The sequence below is a fragment of the Drosophila rhopaloa genome, unplaced genomic scaffold, assembly GCF_018152115.1.
Source record: "Drosophila rhopaloa isolate 14029-0021.01 unplaced genomic scaffold, ASM1815211v1 contig_3, whole genome shotgun sequence".
NCBI lineage: Eukaryota > Metazoa > Arthropoda > Insecta > Diptera > Drosophilidae > Drosophila > Drosophila rhopaloa.
The window spans coordinates 14,889,419-14,907,873 of NW_025335123.1; the positions used below are offsets into that span (position 1 = coordinate 14,889,419).

At 37.4% G+C, this 18,455-nt stretch overlaps 3 protein-coding genes across 3 annotated transcripts; 1 reads left to right on the forward strand and 2 right to left on the reverse strand.

The window, feature by feature from the left end:
- Window positions 1-283: 283 nt before the first annotated feature.
- Window positions 284-2,082, reverse strand: LOC108048013 (chitinase-3-like protein 1). The gene is made up of 2 exons (XM_017128468.2): window positions 1,071-2,082; window positions 284-1,005 (listed from the first exon to the last, which is right to left on the reverse strand). The coding sequence occupies exons 1-2, from the start codon at window positions 1,991-1,993 to the stop codon at window positions 627-629; spliced, it is 1,302 nt and encodes a 433-aa protein (XP_016983957.1). The 5' UTR covers window positions 1,994-2,082; the 3' UTR covers window positions 284-626.
- Window positions 2,083-2,401: 319 nt separating this feature from the next.
- On the forward strand, window positions 2,402-4,865 carry LOC108047997. The gene is made up of 2 exons (XM_017128444.2): window positions 2,402-3,683; window positions 4,262-4,865. Exons 1-2 carry the CDS (start codon window positions 2,603-2,605, stop codon window positions 4,351-4,353), a joined length of 1,173 nt encoding a protein of 390 aa, XP_016983933.1. The 5' UTR covers window positions 2,402-2,602; the 3' UTR covers window positions 4,354-4,865.
- Window positions 4,866-6,168: 1,303 nt separating this feature from the next.
- LOC108047968 lies at window positions 6,169-6,957 on the reverse strand. The gene has a single exon (XM_017128411.2). The coding sequence runs from the start codon at window positions 6,937-6,939 to the stop codon at window positions 6,268-6,270; it is 672 nt and encodes a 223-aa protein (XP_016983900.1). The 5' UTR covers window positions 6,940-6,957; the 3' UTR covers window positions 6,169-6,267.
- Between the last annotated feature and the right edge of the window lie 11,498 nt (window positions 6,958-18,455).

The window sequence follows — 18,455 nt, forward strand, 5'->3', positions numbered from 1 at the left end:
GTTAGGGATGACACTCGCTTGTTTTTTGGTACCTTATACTCACTCACGACGCTCACGAAGGTCACACAACTATCGGTATGGTTTGGTTGTCAATTTTCAAAATTGATTTTATTACAATTTACTGACCAGCATTCAATTGTTATTTTAATTTCGGACTTTTGTAAATATCAGGTTCTTTTATTTTTCAAATTAACTGTGAAGTAAGAGTTGTGGACAATTACCCAAAAAAGTTTAAAAAGGTAAATTAGTAAAGGGTTTTTTATAACAATGAATTACACATATACAAGTTGCTTATATTTTTATTAAAGTCTGAATTGATAAAATGTTTTAAGACACCTCGTTTTTCTGTTTAATATTCTAATAGAGATTATTATCAATAAATAAAGCACAAGCCAATTTGTAAACGCCATGTATATTTCTAGTAATATTAGGTAATTTTTATAAAGGCTTATACTAAAGGAAATCCACATCCCCATTTTTCAAAAAGCTTCGCCAATGTTGACATTTTCTAATTAATTTATAAATCAATCGATTGTGATAAATTAAGGTATACTTAAGTATATAAAGCTATCGTCAGGCCAACAGCCTTTTACTAAACAAATAAAATATCATTTAATACAGAATAATCACAGTGATTCCCTTAGAATTTCTTTAATGGCCTGGGTTAGAGGAAATACTGGTTTCTCGTTGTATTTTGAGTTTGGCAAATAGCCGCACGCATTTTTGAGGTCATCGGTGTTCAGGGAGAAGACCATGACGCCACCGAGATTGAGGGACTTGACATAGTTCGCCTTGCAGGCAATGCTCGTTTGGTTTTCATAAGATATCCACTCTTGCAGGGCGCCCAAGTAGGGCGAACAAGTCTCGGCATCGTAGTGGAAATTGGGTTTTAAGTATTTGGAGGCACACTCGCAGGTTTCCGACAGTGTGGTGAACCCAAGTTGGCCACATTTGCCAAAACCCGAGGCTGGCGCTCCTATCCTTTGATTTAAGGGATTCACCAAGCTGTTTGATTGGGTTAAGAGTTGAATTAAAGGGAGCTGCATTGATGAAAGATCATAGCTACTAACGTGAAAGAGTGTCCGTAGGTGGGCAGACCCACCACCAGTCGCTGAGGCTCCAGACCGCTTTTAAGCCACCATTGAACCGTGTAGTTGATGTTAAACGTGGCCATCAGGGAACGTTCCTGGGCACGAGCGTAGAGCGGGGCGTTCAAGCCCGTAAATGGCGTGTCCCCGCGGTAAAAGTGGAAATCGTAGGCCATCAGGTTGACATGGTCTGCGTACAGATTCAGCTCCCTGATGTCGTAGGCATAGAGGGCGATTCCCTCGGGAGCAGCCACCGCCAGCGAGAGTATATTGTTGGACCGCTTCTCGCGCTGCCACTCCGTCCTGATCTCGTAGAGCAACTGGGAGAGATGCATTCGCTCACGGTCGTAGGCACTCGGGAACTCCCAGTCCAGATCGATGCCATCCAAGCTGGGATAGGTGCGCAGTACTTCCCGGAGGGAACGCAGGAACACCTTTCGCATCGCATGATTCGCCACCATGTGGGCGAATTGCACACCGCTGTCGGCTCCTCCGATCCACAGGAGCAGGTGCACCTGCGGATGGGCAGCACGAAAGGATCGGCTGTCGTTCTGCAGCACCTGGATCAGGGAATCAGGCAGAACTATGGTGGCATTGTCCAAGCTGGCGGGCCCGATATTGATGTGGGTGCACAGATCGCCGGGAATATCCAGCAGGCTGAGACTGTGTGATCCATCGCTGGCATAATAGCACACCAATCGCTGGCCCACTTGCACAAATCTTTGAGACTGGAGACCCAGTAATCCAAGGCAAATGAAACCCAAGGAAAGGCACAACAAAAGCGACAATAAAACACTCCAGCAGATCAAAGTTCGCAGGCCCGATTTCCGTTGTCCTTGGGTGGACAACTCATTTATGATCCGCCCCTGGACATTGTCCTCCAGTTGCTTATAGTTGCTCCTCATCTTTTCTATTGTTCTTCTGGTGAATTATCCATTAAATTTAAAAAATCTGTTTTCTTATCACGCCACAAAAAACGAAAACAATAACAGGCCTGCCATCCTTTGTTGGATTTAGTATATTTCGATAATTGGTATGGTGTGGTATTTTTTTTATATATTTTAGAATCAGTAATCAGTGGAAACGTAATAAGTTTGTATTCCCTGTACGGCCGAATTTTTAAAATTATGCTTTTGCCAAAGTAAACAAAGTGTTTCCAAAATGTAGAATATTTTTAATATATATATGATATTTTCTGCCATTCCATCCAAGGTTTTTTAAATGCACTTTGTGGAGGCGGAACTTATGCATTTTGTTGTCTAGCCTTTTCTGGTATTTTTAAATCCCCCAAATATATCGATTGTTATCGAAGCCCGTCTATTGCTATTGTTTTCTTTTTGTTTTACTTGAATTGAACAAAAAAAAAGGAATATAATGTTGTTTTGTGCTGAAAATCAACGTTCAAATAGGAAGTAGAACAGGGATTTACTATTATTTTCCCACAAATAAACCCGAGAAAGACAGGGGAATCCCCAATCCCAAATCCCAGTTGTTTATGCGATCCAAGGAGCACCATGGAGGACTACGATCCGGAGGACTATGACCTGAACTTTGTGCAACTGAGTCGCCAGCAGGTGCTGCAGCGGTATTCGGGTGCAGTGCGTCAGCTGCGCCGCTTGGCGGAACAGCGGTATGCGGTGCGATCCCTGAGCTTTGACAACTATGTGCTGTTCCAGTATTTCCGGCAGCGCAACTGGCAGATGGGCATCACGCCCCTCATGCCAACCGCCCCCCTGATGGCGTACCTCAAATTGGAGGTACTGCATCATCTGCTGGACCGGCGGCGCCAGATCCTCTGCTGGCTGTTCTACCTGACGCTGGTGTCGCTCTGCGTGGCCGCCTACCGATATGAGACGACCAGCACCACCGGTGGCCAACAGGAGCGCGTGGTCCAGGCCATGGTATATCCGGGGATGCGCATGTGGCGGCGGATGACCATGCCGCTGATCCAACGCTTCCCACAGCTCACCGAGCTCTACGACGAGTCCTGCCTGATGGGCAATCCGTTCTTCCAGCTGGAGGATCTCAGCTGTGGACCGTGCGCCGATGTCGAGAGTGTTTGGCTGGAGAACGAGGAGTGTGGAGATGGTGCCCACCCGTCGGAGCAGCACCACCAGAAGTGCCATCAGCCCGAGGGCTTGCCCTTTGCCTTTCGCAGCCAGCAGCTGGAGACCATTGAGTTGAGCCACTTCTACAACATTTATGCCAGCAATCATCAGATCTTCCAGCGCGATGCATACCGCGTGCAGTCCACCAACCAGGATGTGCACAATCTCGAGGATCTCTTCGGGCAGTTCAACAGCAGCTGGACACAGCAGGCGCATAATCTTTGGCGCTGCAATCGGATGCTGCCCGCCAGACTTCTGCGTCCCATTTTCGCCCGGCCAACGCGTCTGCCCAGCATGGGCGTAGCATTGGAGCGTTATGTGGCCATCGATACTGCCCAGGCGCCAGCCTACACTCTGCCAGAGACGGAATGCCCCAATGTGTACGTCCACCAGGCGGTTGGCACGCGGTTCATCATCCTGCGACCCACCAGTGAGTGCCGGCACCGCTGTCGCACCTTGTCCTTGCGACTCACCCAGTCCTTTGTGCGTGAGTATCGTCCATATCCTTCATATTTCGGGTGATACCTCACATGGAAAGGCTCTCTTTAATGGACATTTATGGGAACTATAAGAGTATTGAGTTTATTTTTAGGATTCCCTAAATAGGATGGAAAGCTAGCTTATTTCGTCAGTCTTGAACAAAGAACATCTCAATGCCTTTGCTAGATTGTTATAAAACAACCAAGGTATGGCCCCATCTGTATAAGTTCTATGGTCTTTTAAAATCCATATGCGCGTTTGCATGAAAAAGAAGTAGATAGCGATTGATTCCGGTGGATAGCTTCTAAACTAAGTGGTTAAATCTACGTGATGATTGCCAGATAACAATCATGATAAGCTCATAATAAACAATATGTGTTATTCTGAAAATATAAATATGTGATAATTGCAAAGAAATGTTTGCCCCAGAGTGGAAATTATTCTGCAATTATCAATATGCTCTGATAAAGTGATACGCCAGTTTTGATAATGATGTTTTTTTAGTAAATGATATATGGCATATAGAACCTTCCAATGTGTGTCGTTAAACTTGCTCAATTTCTTGCTAATCATCCTTTTTTACAGTCAGCTACAATTGGTTGTACTGGAAACCGATCTCTGCACCGGATCCCATCTCGGAATCGCTGTCCATCAGCCAAATTGGCTCCTACTGCTAGAGGATCCAGATTTAGATCCTGATCCTGTTCCCACTTCCTCGCTCCTAGCTTTAAGCGCCATATATATACACACACACACAACCACGACTTTAACCAAGCCAAAATTAAATTACGAATTTTGCCGCTCCATTGGATAAGCAAGCAAAACAAAAACGAAATGAAAGAAGGAAGAAAGGAGGGATAAACCCCAAAGGAAGGAAGCTAGAAGCTGCCTTCGCTATCAGTTTTAAAACTTTAAGGCCACCGGCTCAATTCGTCGCCCTGTGTAATCCTCAAGCACTAGATCGTAATCCTAGTTTAGTTTAACAGTTAACAAGCTCCTGGCCGCCGCGCTTCATCCTTGTGTTCGTCGTTTTAACCATTTTGCATTTACAACTCGACTCTAAGTTCCGTTCACACCAACTAGCGTAGCAAACGAAAAACTATTTTGTAAATACCAATGCCAGACTTGAGTTTGACTTTGTGTTTTTGCAACAACTCACGAAATAAAAAGATACCTAATATTACACTAAGCGTACACGCATTAATTTTCCATTCTCAAATGAGGTTTTTACTTTTAAATCTGAGAACCGATTTAACAGAAACATTTTTAAAAAATGACAAAATCAATTTAGATATTTGGTGAATCAAGGATTCCAGTTTATTATTAACTGAACAGAATCAATAGTCTACTTCAAAAATCGATTTTCGTATTTAGTTTATTGTCACAAAATTTAGTTATATACGTTTTCCATAAGAAAAGATTTGGAAATTTTTAAAATTATTTATTTAATGGTTCATAAAGTGTAAATTAACCAAACTTTTTTTTTCCCAAACATTATTTCATTTAAAAAACAAGAAATAACAAGAAAGGAAAGCTAACTTCGGGCGAAGCCGAAGTTGATATACCCTTGCAGAGTACTCTGTAAATTATATTCTCCAAAATTATTCATATGATGCATTCTTAATACTCATAAAAAATCACAACTTTCTTACTTTAAAAACACCTAAGTTATGGCATTTCCAATCGTTCAGTTATATGGCAGCTATAGGATATAGTCGGCCGATCCTTATGAAATTTGATAGGTCGGATTGATTGGCCAAAAATAAAGCCCATAGAAAATCCCAACTTCCTAACTTAACAAACTCCAAAGTTATGACATTTCCGATCAATCAGTTATATGGCAGCTAAAGGATATAGTCGGCCGATCCTTATGAAATTTGGTAGGTCGGATTAATTGGTCAAATATAAAACCCATAGGAAGTCCCAGCTTCCTAGCTTTGCAAACACCAAAGTTATGTCATTTCCAATCGTTCAGTTATATGGCAGCTATAGGATATAGTCGGCCGATCCTTATGAAATTTGGTAGGTCGGATTGATTGGCCAAATATAAAACCCATAGGAAGTCCCAGCTTCCTTACTTTACAAACACCAAAGTTATGGCATTTCCGATCAATCAGTTATATGGCAGCTATAGGATATAGTCGGCCGATCCCGTCCGTTCCGACTTATATACTGCGTGCAAAGGAAAGAAGGGTGTGTGCAAAGTTTCAGTTCGATAGCTTTAAAACTGAGAGACTAGTTTGCGTAGAAACAGACAGACGGACAGACAGACGGACAGACAGACGGACAGACGGACAGACGGACATGGCTATATCAACTCAGGAGGTGATCCTGATCAAGAATATATATACTTTATAGGGTCGGAGATGTCTCCTTCACTGCGTTGCACACTTTTGACCAAAATTATAATACCCTCTGCAAGGGTATAATGAGCAAGATTCTTTATTTAAAGTTTTTTTTTTGTGACACCCTAATGATTTAAAAAAAAACAGTTTTTAGTTTTAAAATTTATTATTTTACACGTTTTTTTTTTACAAAAATGAAGCAACCAAGTAATCCATATTGGGAAATGATTGGTAAAGAGATTAATACTACGGTTTGTCTACATTTTTCTGTCCCTTCCGCAGGGCATCGAAGTAGGAGCCGGTCATGAGGTCCTCCTCCTGGATGCCCAGCTCCTTGGACAGCTCCTCGGCGATGGTTTGTCCCTGCTCCAGCGTTTGCTCCGGCCTTAGACACACCTCCAGCTCCATGAAGTGGCCCAGATCCTTCACCTCGTCCAGATGGATGCGAGTTTGTCCGTGCAGGAATAAATGCCGCCGCTTGGCGAGTACTCCAAGTACTCCGTTCGACTGGCGTAGGATCTTCTCCAGCACCTCCGGTTCGTCCACCTCCGTCTTGTTGAACTTGGAGAGCTTGGGACCGGCGACATCCGGGCGATCGTAGTAGACCAATTGGGATCGCAATGGAGCCTGTAAATAGCGCAACTTGAGGCGTCCGCCCAACGGAGATTCAAAGAAAACATCGTGCTGCTCAATTATCTGCGCATCCTGGCCGCCGCTTAGTTTTCTAGCCCGGATTAGGAGTTGCGCGAAGCCCTCGGCTCCGCCCGGAATGCGTGCCTTCACCTCCACATTCCGCTGATCCGCCGGAGAAACCGCTTCGCACATGTTTGCAAAAGGTAAATGTAAGCTTTTGTTTTTGCCAAAATAGCGGCGATAACCGATAGAATTCCGCACAAGATACTTGCTATAGAGGAACATAAGTGCCGCCGTTCTCACTGACCAACTTTAGATAACTTGAAACCTATCGAACACGAAAGAAAAATTAATTGCAGAATTTTATTTAAGTTTGCTATTTTTTAAAGATAAAATCTCTATGGAATTGGCCAAAATCAAGATAAGCCCCAAATCAAAAGAAGATCATCGCACAGAACACCCCTGTTTTTATACACCAAAAACCTCCTCCAAAAAACGACAGCTGAAACACAGCATTTTGTGTCATTTTGAAAAGGGATAACAAAAATCGATAATTGAGAACGCTGAAAAATCTGTATCGGGTTGGCGCTCAATTTAAAATGCTGATTGTTTCCCTGCTAGGCGGGAAATTCAAATTGTGCACTTAAATTTGCTAGGTATTGTGTGATATTAATGGATAGAAAGGCTAATTCTAGTAGTTTATTTTTGATGTTATGATGTAAGCATTTTGGTATTTCCTTTTAAATATTATATATGAAAACAAATTTTTATATTTGCTAACAATTATCCATTATCCTTTGACTGTTAGATGAGTGATGGAATTGGGAACATATTACGGTATTGCAGGGTATAAGCTTATACATACATATGTACATGTGTATTTATGTACGCACATAGCTTTGTTCATTTTGAACAAAGAAAGTCCAACAACAATATATAAATTATAAAAAAAGAGTCAATTACGAAATTGTCTGTATGTATTAAATATGTATATACATATATATGTCATACATACATATATATTCAGTGAGCGTGCAACATACAACTTGAATAGTCTCTTGTCGAGGCCCCGTTTCGTGAACAGCAATAAAGAGGAGAAGAGGAGGAGGAGGAGAACGAAAAGGGGAGGAGGGAAAACAGAAGAGGAGGTGGACAGACGATGCCTCACAACGAACCCATATATTTATGTATATATGTATGTATATACATAAACTAATATATATGTATGTATGTACTTATTTCCGTATATATCGCTTCTGTATATGTGTGAGTGCAGGGTGGTGGCGAAAAGGGCGGGAAAAAGTGGGCGTGGGCGGGGTTCCCAGGGGTTGTTGTTGCTCTGTTCCACCGAGTAGACTTTGCTAGGGGTAAGAAAAAAATGAGGATAGGAGAAGTGGGACAAAGGAAGAAGACAGGAAGAAAAGAGAAAAGAAAAGCGAGGGAAAAAGAACAAGAACAATAGAAATTCAAAACCGCTTGGAGTAGTCTTTTGTTTTCTTCTTTCCGTTTCTTCTGTCGCCATCGCTTCATTTTATATTTTGGGCTTTTCTCAATGTTTTCTATTTTCCTTTTAATATCAAGTTTATTTTTAAGTTGTTTTGTTGAACTACATGAACCTTTTCTTCTACTTCCCAACAACTTCTTATTTTTACCCTGATCACTTTTATCTATTAATTCCCTTACTCTTTTCTCATTTGTTTTTCCTTTCTAATTTTTCTCTCATTACTTTTTTCTTGATCTTGGTTTTCTATTAGTATTTTTTTGTTATTATTTTCAAAACACATATTGTAAGCGATTCTTCTTTCCCTCAATTTCATGTTCTGATCATTTTCTAGCTTTTTTTATCATTGTCTTTACACTTTTTGAAAGCGGTTTTTGATATTTATAATTTTCTTCTCCCTTTTTTTCGCAGCCATTATTTTTTTCTCCCTCCCATTTTTCTTTTGCTATGATTTATTACATTTTTTGGCTTGAAGCTGCTTAAATGTATTTTTAATTTGTTAGCCATGTTTGTTTGTCGTTTCTTCATCTTCTTTTACTTGATTGATTTCCCCGGTTCCGTTTAAACATTTTTTATGAAGTAGAAAAATTAAATAAAGTCTGATACTGTCTATGGACTTTTATATACTAGATCATACTTGAAAGAGCGCTATCTCTTTCTTTCAGCATACATATGTATGTATGTATATTTTGTACCCAGTGAAACTCTATATTGTATGTACATATATTTTCTTTCGTTATCATCGTTTATTCATCATGGAAACTTATAAAATGGGAAATGTATATCTTATAACATGGAATTATTATCTATGTTTGTACATACATATATATACAGCTATAATAGCTGCAGATATAAAATACATACACACACATGCACAGCTGAGGTCAAAGTACTAGTCTGAGTTATTTTATACAGTATAATGTAAGTCTTTAATCCCATTCAAAAAAATTTTGAACACATCTGTGTAGAAAAGTAATACAAATTAATTCAAACAAAAGTATCAAACATTCTTAAAATAATAAAACCAAAACAAATTTTATATAACCAGAATGTTACTGTTAACGAAAATTCTGAGAGTAGTGTGTTTTTGATAAAATTATCAAAATCATTTTATCTAATAAAATCGAAAAAAAAAGTTACCATAAGTGCACCGAATTTAAAACATTTTTGAAAAACCTACTAATATGCATTTCCATCTTGTTGACCGTGATTGTTGGCTTGAATATGTACGTATGTATGTACATATGTATGTATGTATGAAACTTTAGCCATAGTGAATGGGAAAGCAACAAAATCGTAGCCAAAACAAGAAGCGGGCGAAAATGGAGTGAAAAGAGGAAAGGGGGGATTGGGAAAATGGGGGGGTGGGGCGGAAAAGTGGGAGGGAGAAAGAAACGGGCTGATGCATGGTAGAAAACTGAAGGGGACGGGGAGAGGTAGACCAAAATTTAATGCAGTTTTCTCAATTTTCTATGTGGAATTCTGCGATGCTCGACGTCGACTGCGACGCCGACTGCGACTGCGGCAGAGGCAGCAATATAAAATGACGGCGACGACCTTCGCTACTGCAACCGTTTTTGTTGTTGTAGTTGTCGCTTTTGTTGTGGTTGTTGTGTTTTCTTGCCTTTTGTTGTTGTTGCTGTGGCCCTCAGTTTTTGGTGGCCGATGGCACAAAATTGTATATTGGCCATGTACAAACTCAGACACCCAATAAACACCCATACACCGAGAAAAATTTAATATTTACATACATATGTAGATGATATATTTTTATTAAAAGGAGAGTAGGCTAAATCGGTGAAAAAGGGCAATTTTTGTAATTTTTTTTTAAACCTCTAAAATCTTTTTTAAAAACCCAATAGTTTGTTTTATTACGACTTCGCAATGGGTTGAGATACATAAACATACCAGGTATACCGGTATGAAATAAACGTTTTTTTGTGAACATAAAACACTAATTATTAATGGGAAAGTAAAAAACATTTTATTCCAAGTATTGGCCATTGTTTTCTACACATTTTGACCATATTTCTGGCAATTTTTGGATACCACGCCAATAAAAATGTTCGTCTTTTAAAGCAAACCAATCAGACACCCAATTTTCGACCTCCTCGTAGGAATCAAAGAGCTGCTCAGCCAATGCGTGTCCCATCGATGAAAACAAATGGTAGTCGGAAGGATCCAAGTCTGGTGAATACGGCGGGTGGGGTAGCACCTCCCACCCAAGTGTTTTGATTGTATCCTGAATCAGTTTTTCTTTGTGTGCAGGTGCATTGTCATGGAGCAAAATTACCTTGCCGTGTCGTCTGGCCCATTCTGGTCGTTTCTCGATCAATGCATGGTTCAAATTGATCATTTGTTGTCGGTAGCGATCGGTATTAACGGTTTCACCAGGTTTTAGGAGCTCGTAGTACACCAAACCTTTCTGGTCCTACCAAACACACAGCATTGTCTTATTGCCGAATCGATCTGGTTTTGCAGTCAATGTTGATGGTTGTCCTGGATTATCCCATGATTTTTTCCGTTTAGGATTCTTAAAATAAATCCATTTTTCATCGCCAGTAACAATCCGATGCAAAACCGATTTTCTTCCGTGTCTTTGAAGCAAAATCTCACAAGTGTTTTTTCGGTTTTCCATCTGTCTTTCATTCAATTCATGTGGCACCCATTTTCCACACTTTTGGATCATTCCCATAGCTTTTAAACGGTCAGAAATTGTTTGCTGTGCAACATTTAAGATTTCTGCCATTTGCTTTTGACTCAAAGTGTCATCTCCATCCAATATCGTTTGCAATTCGGCGTCTTCAAACTTTTTTGGTGGTCTTCCACGTTCTTCATTTCTCACATCAAAATCATTATTTCTGAACCGTTGAAACCATCTTTTGCATGTTGCTACTGATAGAGCAAGATCACCATATGCCTCGGCAAGCATTCGATGCGACTCTGCAGCACTTTTCTTTAAATGAAAACAAAAAATTAATGCTTTCCGCAAATCATCACTTTCTGGTACAAAATTCGACATTTTTAATACGATGAAAAATATGATGTCTGTTCAATGACTTGATGCATACTAAATATGTATGTTTCACAGATGTCATAGCAAACACAAAAAAATAAAAAAATAAATAAAGGCTGTTCCCTATCGAGACATTTGTATCTTGACGCTCACTTCATACCGGTAAACCTGGTATTTTATTCAAGTGTGTCTATTAAATGCATAAATATGTATGAAGTGAATGTATGTTTTGCGGGCGTTTTATATAAAGAAAGACTCTTTTGTGTATGTATCTGGCTTATGCGATTGTAACTGTTTACCACCTATCATCTACCGTTCTCCCTCCCACTCAATCGCCGCCCGATATTGCCATCTCTTTTTTAACATAACCAGCTGCGACTTTAACTTTACAGTTGTTGTTGTTGTTGCCCTGTCTCTTTTGCTCTTTCTATCTGTGTGTGTGCTTATTTTATGTTTTTTTTTTTGTCGTTCGAGAGAGAGATACTTTGACCTTTTTTTCCCATCAAGAAGTCTGTGAGCTGGAGATCATTGCAGATTAAATACACACACATACAGCAATAACAAAAAAATGTATCTGACGAATACACAGATTTGTATCTCGGCTTTTTTCGGTGTTCTTTTTTTGTTGTCCATTTGCTTAATATTAATTCTCTCTTATTCGCTTTTTTGGTTGTATTTTTATGTATATCCTTTTTTCCCGGCTTTTATGACTTCATTTTATCGCAAAAGCTTTTTCTTTTTTAATTTTTTCCCAATTTTGCTTGTGTATCTATAAGATACATATTGTTTTCGCTTTGTTCCTAGGCACCCAACATTTTTCAATGGAATCGATTGTGGAGAACGAGAGGGGAAAGAACCATACAACAAGTGGAAGCCAAAAATCTGCATGTGGCCGTATGTATCTGGGTGTATCCCTCCATTGAACCGCCCCCGCATCCAACCCTTTGCACCATTATAGAGACCCCCTTTATGAACTCACCCGAAAATTCCCAGCTCGCCAACCCCCTCTGCGGTTCAATGGACTCTGCCTTTTCGGCATACCCTACCTTTTGCGAAACGGGGAAAATAGAATCTGGCCTTCCGATCCTTTTGTCGGAGTAATTCATGTAATTGATTTGTTTAAGTTTAAAACTTAGTCACTTAATATTTTGTACAAATGTATGAGGTGACAAATGGGAATTCCTGTTTAAAAATTCATATATCTTAAAAATCCTTAGCGATTTATATTTAATTTATTAATGAATTCTCACATAAATATTTTAGTTTGTTTGTTATAAGCATATATAAACTTATGAGCATCACAAAGCATGCTTCACTTTTTTTTTATTTAATATGTTAGTATTTAGCCATAAGATGTGTGTCTTATTAAAAGAGTTTAAATATACCACTCACTGATAGAGTATATTAACTTCGACTTTCTGCTATTCCTTTTATTATGTTTGTTTCTTAAGTTTTTCTTTTGGCAGTGCACCAAATGGAAAATCCTTGGGGGGTCGAGAATTTGTAATACTCTGTATAATAACGGAATACTTTCAGTATAAATCAGCTAAGCAAATTGTTTTAAATTAAAACTAAAAGTAAAATTTAAAAAAAAAGTTTTAATATTTTTATATGTATTAACATACATACATATTTTATATAAGCTTTATGTGCTTATAGCTGATATACCCTAAGTTTTGTGAGACTTGAAAGGGGAAAAATAAATGGGGAAAAATAATAATACAAAAGAAAAATTAGCTGCTATTTCTTCATTTTTCCCTCGCTTTTCTTTCACCACCCTCTGCGCCCACCGCCCGCCATTGCTGTCTCTTTCGTACTTGTATCACCTTCGTCTTTTATTTGCAATTTCGCTTTTTCGCCTTTCTTCGCTATTGCAGTGCAAATAAATAAATTATAAATGTCTCTATCCACACACACAGATACAGATATGAACATATATGTATATTGATAGATGAAGATATATGTATAGATTGTGCATATAGGTTGATATACATACATATCTGTTGGATATTTCATATTTATTTATGAGTCAACATAAAAAGAAGAAAAAATATTATACATAGCTTTGTATATAATATGTAGCCCACGCATATAACCAAAGCAAAGACGAATCAGCACAAAGCGGAACGGCGAAAGCCAAAGCTCAATACATGCAAACATATGTACATCCATACTTACATACATATCAACTTAAACATACGAACGTATGAAAATCCAATTTTCTATTACGCTTCGATTTCTTTATGCGATATTCGATGATAGCGAAAAACGACAAGTGCGAGCGAGAAAGTGGTCGGAAAATGGGTGGAAAAGTACGAAAAAGGGGGATATTTATTAATAAAATATTTCAAATAGTATTGAAATTTCAAGATATTTTCCTTTTTAACAGGATAAAGAATCTTTGAAATAGATGTAATCAATTGTATGAAATGCTTTCTAATGTAAAATACTTTATTCAAATTGTACATGTAAATGTTATATTAACAATTACCAGGAACTATTATTACGTTTATATGTATGAATGTATGTATCTTCATTTTCATGTCTAATTATTAGTGAGAAATTGCGCCTACCTGGAAACTTTTCAGGATCTTCCTCAGGTGAAAAGGAATTTTGACTAGCTTTGGATCCGAGCTCAATATATCTGTTATTCAATCAGGTAGTCTCACATGACAAGGATGCTAAATGATATTGTAAAAGGATGAAGGGGATGGACAATCAAAAAAATTCGGAGTAGGAATTAGTACTTAAGCGCGTAATTTTTCTGTTTATGTGTAAGTGTTTACATTTTAATTTAAATATTTAATTAGATATTATCAGTCTTTAGTTTAATTTTTTAATTACTAAAACTTATTCATCTTTTAAATTTGAATTTTTGGCTTGAGAGTCCAGTATTTTAATAAATTTTGCCGAAATTCTGGAAAAAAAGTGAATCATAGAAAACTTCTTCTAATTTTCTGTGATTAAACTTATTTTATGCAGTGTTTAATTTAAAATTTGGTCTTTAAAGTTCATATCTTAAAAATGTTTTAAAGATTAATTTGTTGTTGTTTATTTTAATCTTTTTGTAATTTTTTTAGAGTTTCACTTCCGTTTTATGATATAGTATATATTATGTACGATTCTAGGCATTATTCACACAAAAAAAAATAGAAGAGCCAAAAGCTAAAGGAAATCATGAGCAACTGATGACAGCGAATGTTAGCTTTGTATTATCTGGAAATGTCGTCACGTACATACATACATATGTATGTACATATGTTTGTAAATTTCCAAATTCATGATTCACGCCAGCCAACAACAATGAATATGTATGTACAGACGAATGTAAGTACATATATAAATATGTATATACTTACATACATACATATATGGCGTGTCAACAAAGCACAAAAATATACAGACAAACATACATTGAAAAAATTCCTATACAATCCATGTAAAGTACTATAAGTATTCGTGGAATTTAAGCAAAACGGATTGCAAAAGTAATCAACCATTTTAATTGCGAAATGTGAGAAGCGAAAACAGTGTTGCCACGTCATAATATGGCAACCCTGATCAAAAAAACTATGAAATTGCTGACTAACTGTACTTCACCCCATTTTTTCTTATATTTCTCTTTTTTTCGGCTTCCATTCTTCGGTTTTAATATGACCGCCCTTTTTTATCGCCCCCCCTTTTCTCCTGCTAGATTAACAACGGGAAATGGCAAAAAAGAAAGAAGAGTAAAAGAAAATAGGAAAGAAAAAATAGCAAAGGAAAACACCAAAAAAGACAAACCGCAAAGCCAACGAAACAGAAAACAAAGCAAAACCGATCAAATTGGTATGTAAAAAAATGAAGAAAAAAAGCCTGCGTCGACGTCGCTGCCAACAGTTTAACTGTGGAATTTACCTCTGCCGATTTCGCTAATCTCCCACCCACACGCACACCACCAAAATGGATTTATTTATAACTAAGTATGTACATACATATAACGGTGTGTTGCCGAAATCTCCAGAGATTTTCACTTCAGCTGGTGTGCAAATCTCCCAAGAAATCCAATCCTCCCGTTTCGTAGGGATATCACTAATTACTGTATCCTTTTCTAAATCTATGTATGTACATACATATGTACATATGAATTCTGTCTGATTTCGTTATGTTTATACATATAGTATGTAATTAAAAATGGTAATTCATTAATTACTTACATAATTACATTAGAAATAACTTTTTTTATATTCTTTGGTAATTTATTATTTTGATAGAATTTAAACATTACAACATATTTGTGAAAAGAGTGTATTGTACATTTTTTTAATGATTAAATTCCCTCATTAGATATCAAAAATTTACATAATGAATCACAAACAAAGTTTTGTAATATTTTTAATAAATTGAAATACAAAATTGTTATTTATTTTTTTTAGCTTTAGATGGAATACTTTACTAAAATTTGTGGGTGATATCTTTCAAATACATACATACGTATGCAGGGTGTTCCCCTGCCAGGTCGAATTGCAACTAAAAGATCTGTGAAGCTCTCTTTTCCGCTATCAATTGACACCTGTCTTTTCGGGAGTATGCGTATGTTTTTGTGTTATCAGTTCTCTCACATATGCATTCGTCGTGTATTTAACGGTGTTCTCGTAGCATGCGGAAGTGTTTGGTTTTTTTTCGTTTTGTTATTATTGTCTGAATGGGAAAAATTGCAAAACAAAAACATTAGATACAACCACAACTACAAAAGATGCTTGAAATTTTGAAATTGTTTATGCTGCTAGAATCAAAGCATTTGCGATGACAACGATGACGACCAAAAAGCAACGACAGACAGCTCGGCTCTCGGAACTCGGGGCCTCTTAGACTTTTAGTCTTGGCTTGGCGGAAGGGGAGGCATTTTGGTGCCGGCCAGGCAGAAACGTTATTGACCTGCATCCCAAGGTCATCGAAGGAAAAATAAATTCGAAAAAGAAGGAAACTTTATGACAGTAACTTCAATCTATAATTCTCTCTTTGTAACTCGAACTGAAATTACTTTGTAGTTTGAAGCAATAAACCAAAGTTTTTATTATTTGATGTTTATTCAACATTCTGCAAAATTAATTTGAAGTCAACATCTTACAGAAAATTATGTTAATATATGTATGTATGTACATGCGTATGCATGTACATCTCTACGGTTTAATGTCTTATGGAAATTCGAAAACCCCTTAAAATAATATTTACTTTTATTCTACATCGATTTTTTTGGGAAAACCTTTACAAATTTAAAGTCAGCAATTGTATTGTTGAAAAAGACAACTTATTTTAAAATTTAGAAAGGTATTTAAGTATTATTGTTACGAACAAGGCCCTGAAGATCTAACAAAACAATATGCGGTCCGATTCACTGGAAGGGTATTAGCTTCACTTTAGAAATGCTATAATATTGATAACAATAATAAAACAAAAACAAATGCCACAACAACAACGAGAGAGGCGAATGAGAAACGCAAGGAGCAGATGACAAAAACGTCGACGCCAATGAACGAAGAGTGAGCCAAAAAGTGGGAGACGAGTAGCAGAGGAGGAGACGAAGAGAAAGCGATTGGCAGAAGGGGGGTGAGACGAAAGGGAGGAGGGGAAGCACACCTGAAAGTCATAGTCATAACGGGTTGTTGTTCTTGTTGCCGTTTTTGTTTTTGTTGGTTAGCAAAAAGCAAACACAAGAAAAGAAGAAACAAAAATCAAACCGAACCAAAAGCAAAAACAAACAAATAGAAGATGGCAATGAGAAAGGGGATGAATGCGCGGAGGAGGCGGTTGGGGAAGAAGAAGAGCGGAAGAGCACGCAAAGAAAATGAAATCGCAAGCAAATAAGAACGCAAAAGCAAACGAAAAGCGGCGGCAATGAAGCAAAGCTAAAAACGAGTTAAATTTACGCCAAGAACATGGAGAGAAAGAGAGAGGTCAAAAGAGGAAGCGAGTGGGGGCAATCCGAACTTTTCCCGGATAAAGTTATCAATCAACCGACAAATCGCTGTTTTGCTTGGATGTTGTAAGTGTACACCGCTCGGTTTTTCCCTTTTTTCTGGGATTTCTAAAAATTATAAGAAATGTATTATATGTTTATAAATATTTTCATGTGTAAATGTAAAATACACGAATGCTTATACTTAAAGTATAAAACCCTTTGAGCTTTGCTATTTAATCATAAATAATTAAATATCAATTCATAGTTTTCTACCTAGCTATGTATGTATATAATTTTTTAGAATGTACATTATTTATAAATTAAAAACAGTAATTTCCAAGCTAAAATGAGCGGCCGGTTTCACACGAGGGGAGGTCGGTTTCACCCCGCCCTTTCTAAGTATGCCGAAAACTCACATTTTGGTTTTGTTTGGGAATTTATAAGATGTTTACTAAAAACCGGTTAGGATCATAGATAGTCGACTAAACTAAAAACACTTCATACTGAAGAAAGCTTAGTTTTTTTTAACATCTTTAAGTTGCGAAATACTCTTAAACACGACTAAAACTAATAACATGATCATAAATTAAGACGGCGAATAATTAATTAATAATTTGGGTTTCTTCAATGACCTGAACTTTATTTTCGAAATGATCAAGAAATGTTTTTAATTCCAATAATTATGAACTTAACGTTACGAGAAGTAATGCAAAACAATTGTAATAATACGAGTAAACAGATCTGCAGTACTTGTGTTCTGTAATAGTACATACAGTGGCTCACAGCTTATTTCAACCAGTGCTCAAGTAAAACTTTAAGTCGCTGTATTTGCCAAATTAAGAGAGATATTGGAACACTTTAAACGCAGATTTATAGCTCTGTATTTTAACTTTTATTTCATGAATTCCTAAATTTTTAAATATTTTTGTAATATTTATTTTGATTTTAAGACTCAAATAACAGGTAAAATGAATGCCACAGCTTATTTCAACCAGCCCTTAAAAGTATATATTTTTTAAAGATTAAGAACTAAAAATGATAAAATAATATTTTGTATGACCAGCCTTCGTGTAAACAATCATTTTAAGTCTTTTTGCGATTGATTCGACCAATTTTTAAGTCACTTGGGGACTCATTTTGGCCCCTTCTTCGAGTAATGCGTTTTTTAGGTCCGTTTGACGCTTTCGAATTTTTCTGTCCAATATAGCCCATCAATTATCAATAATATTATTATCTGGAGACCAGGCTGATGGTTTCATGATATGCGGGCAATTTTAAATGAGCCATATCGGCAGAGTTCCCGATGTGTGCTTGGGATGATTGTCCTGATAAAATCGGAATTT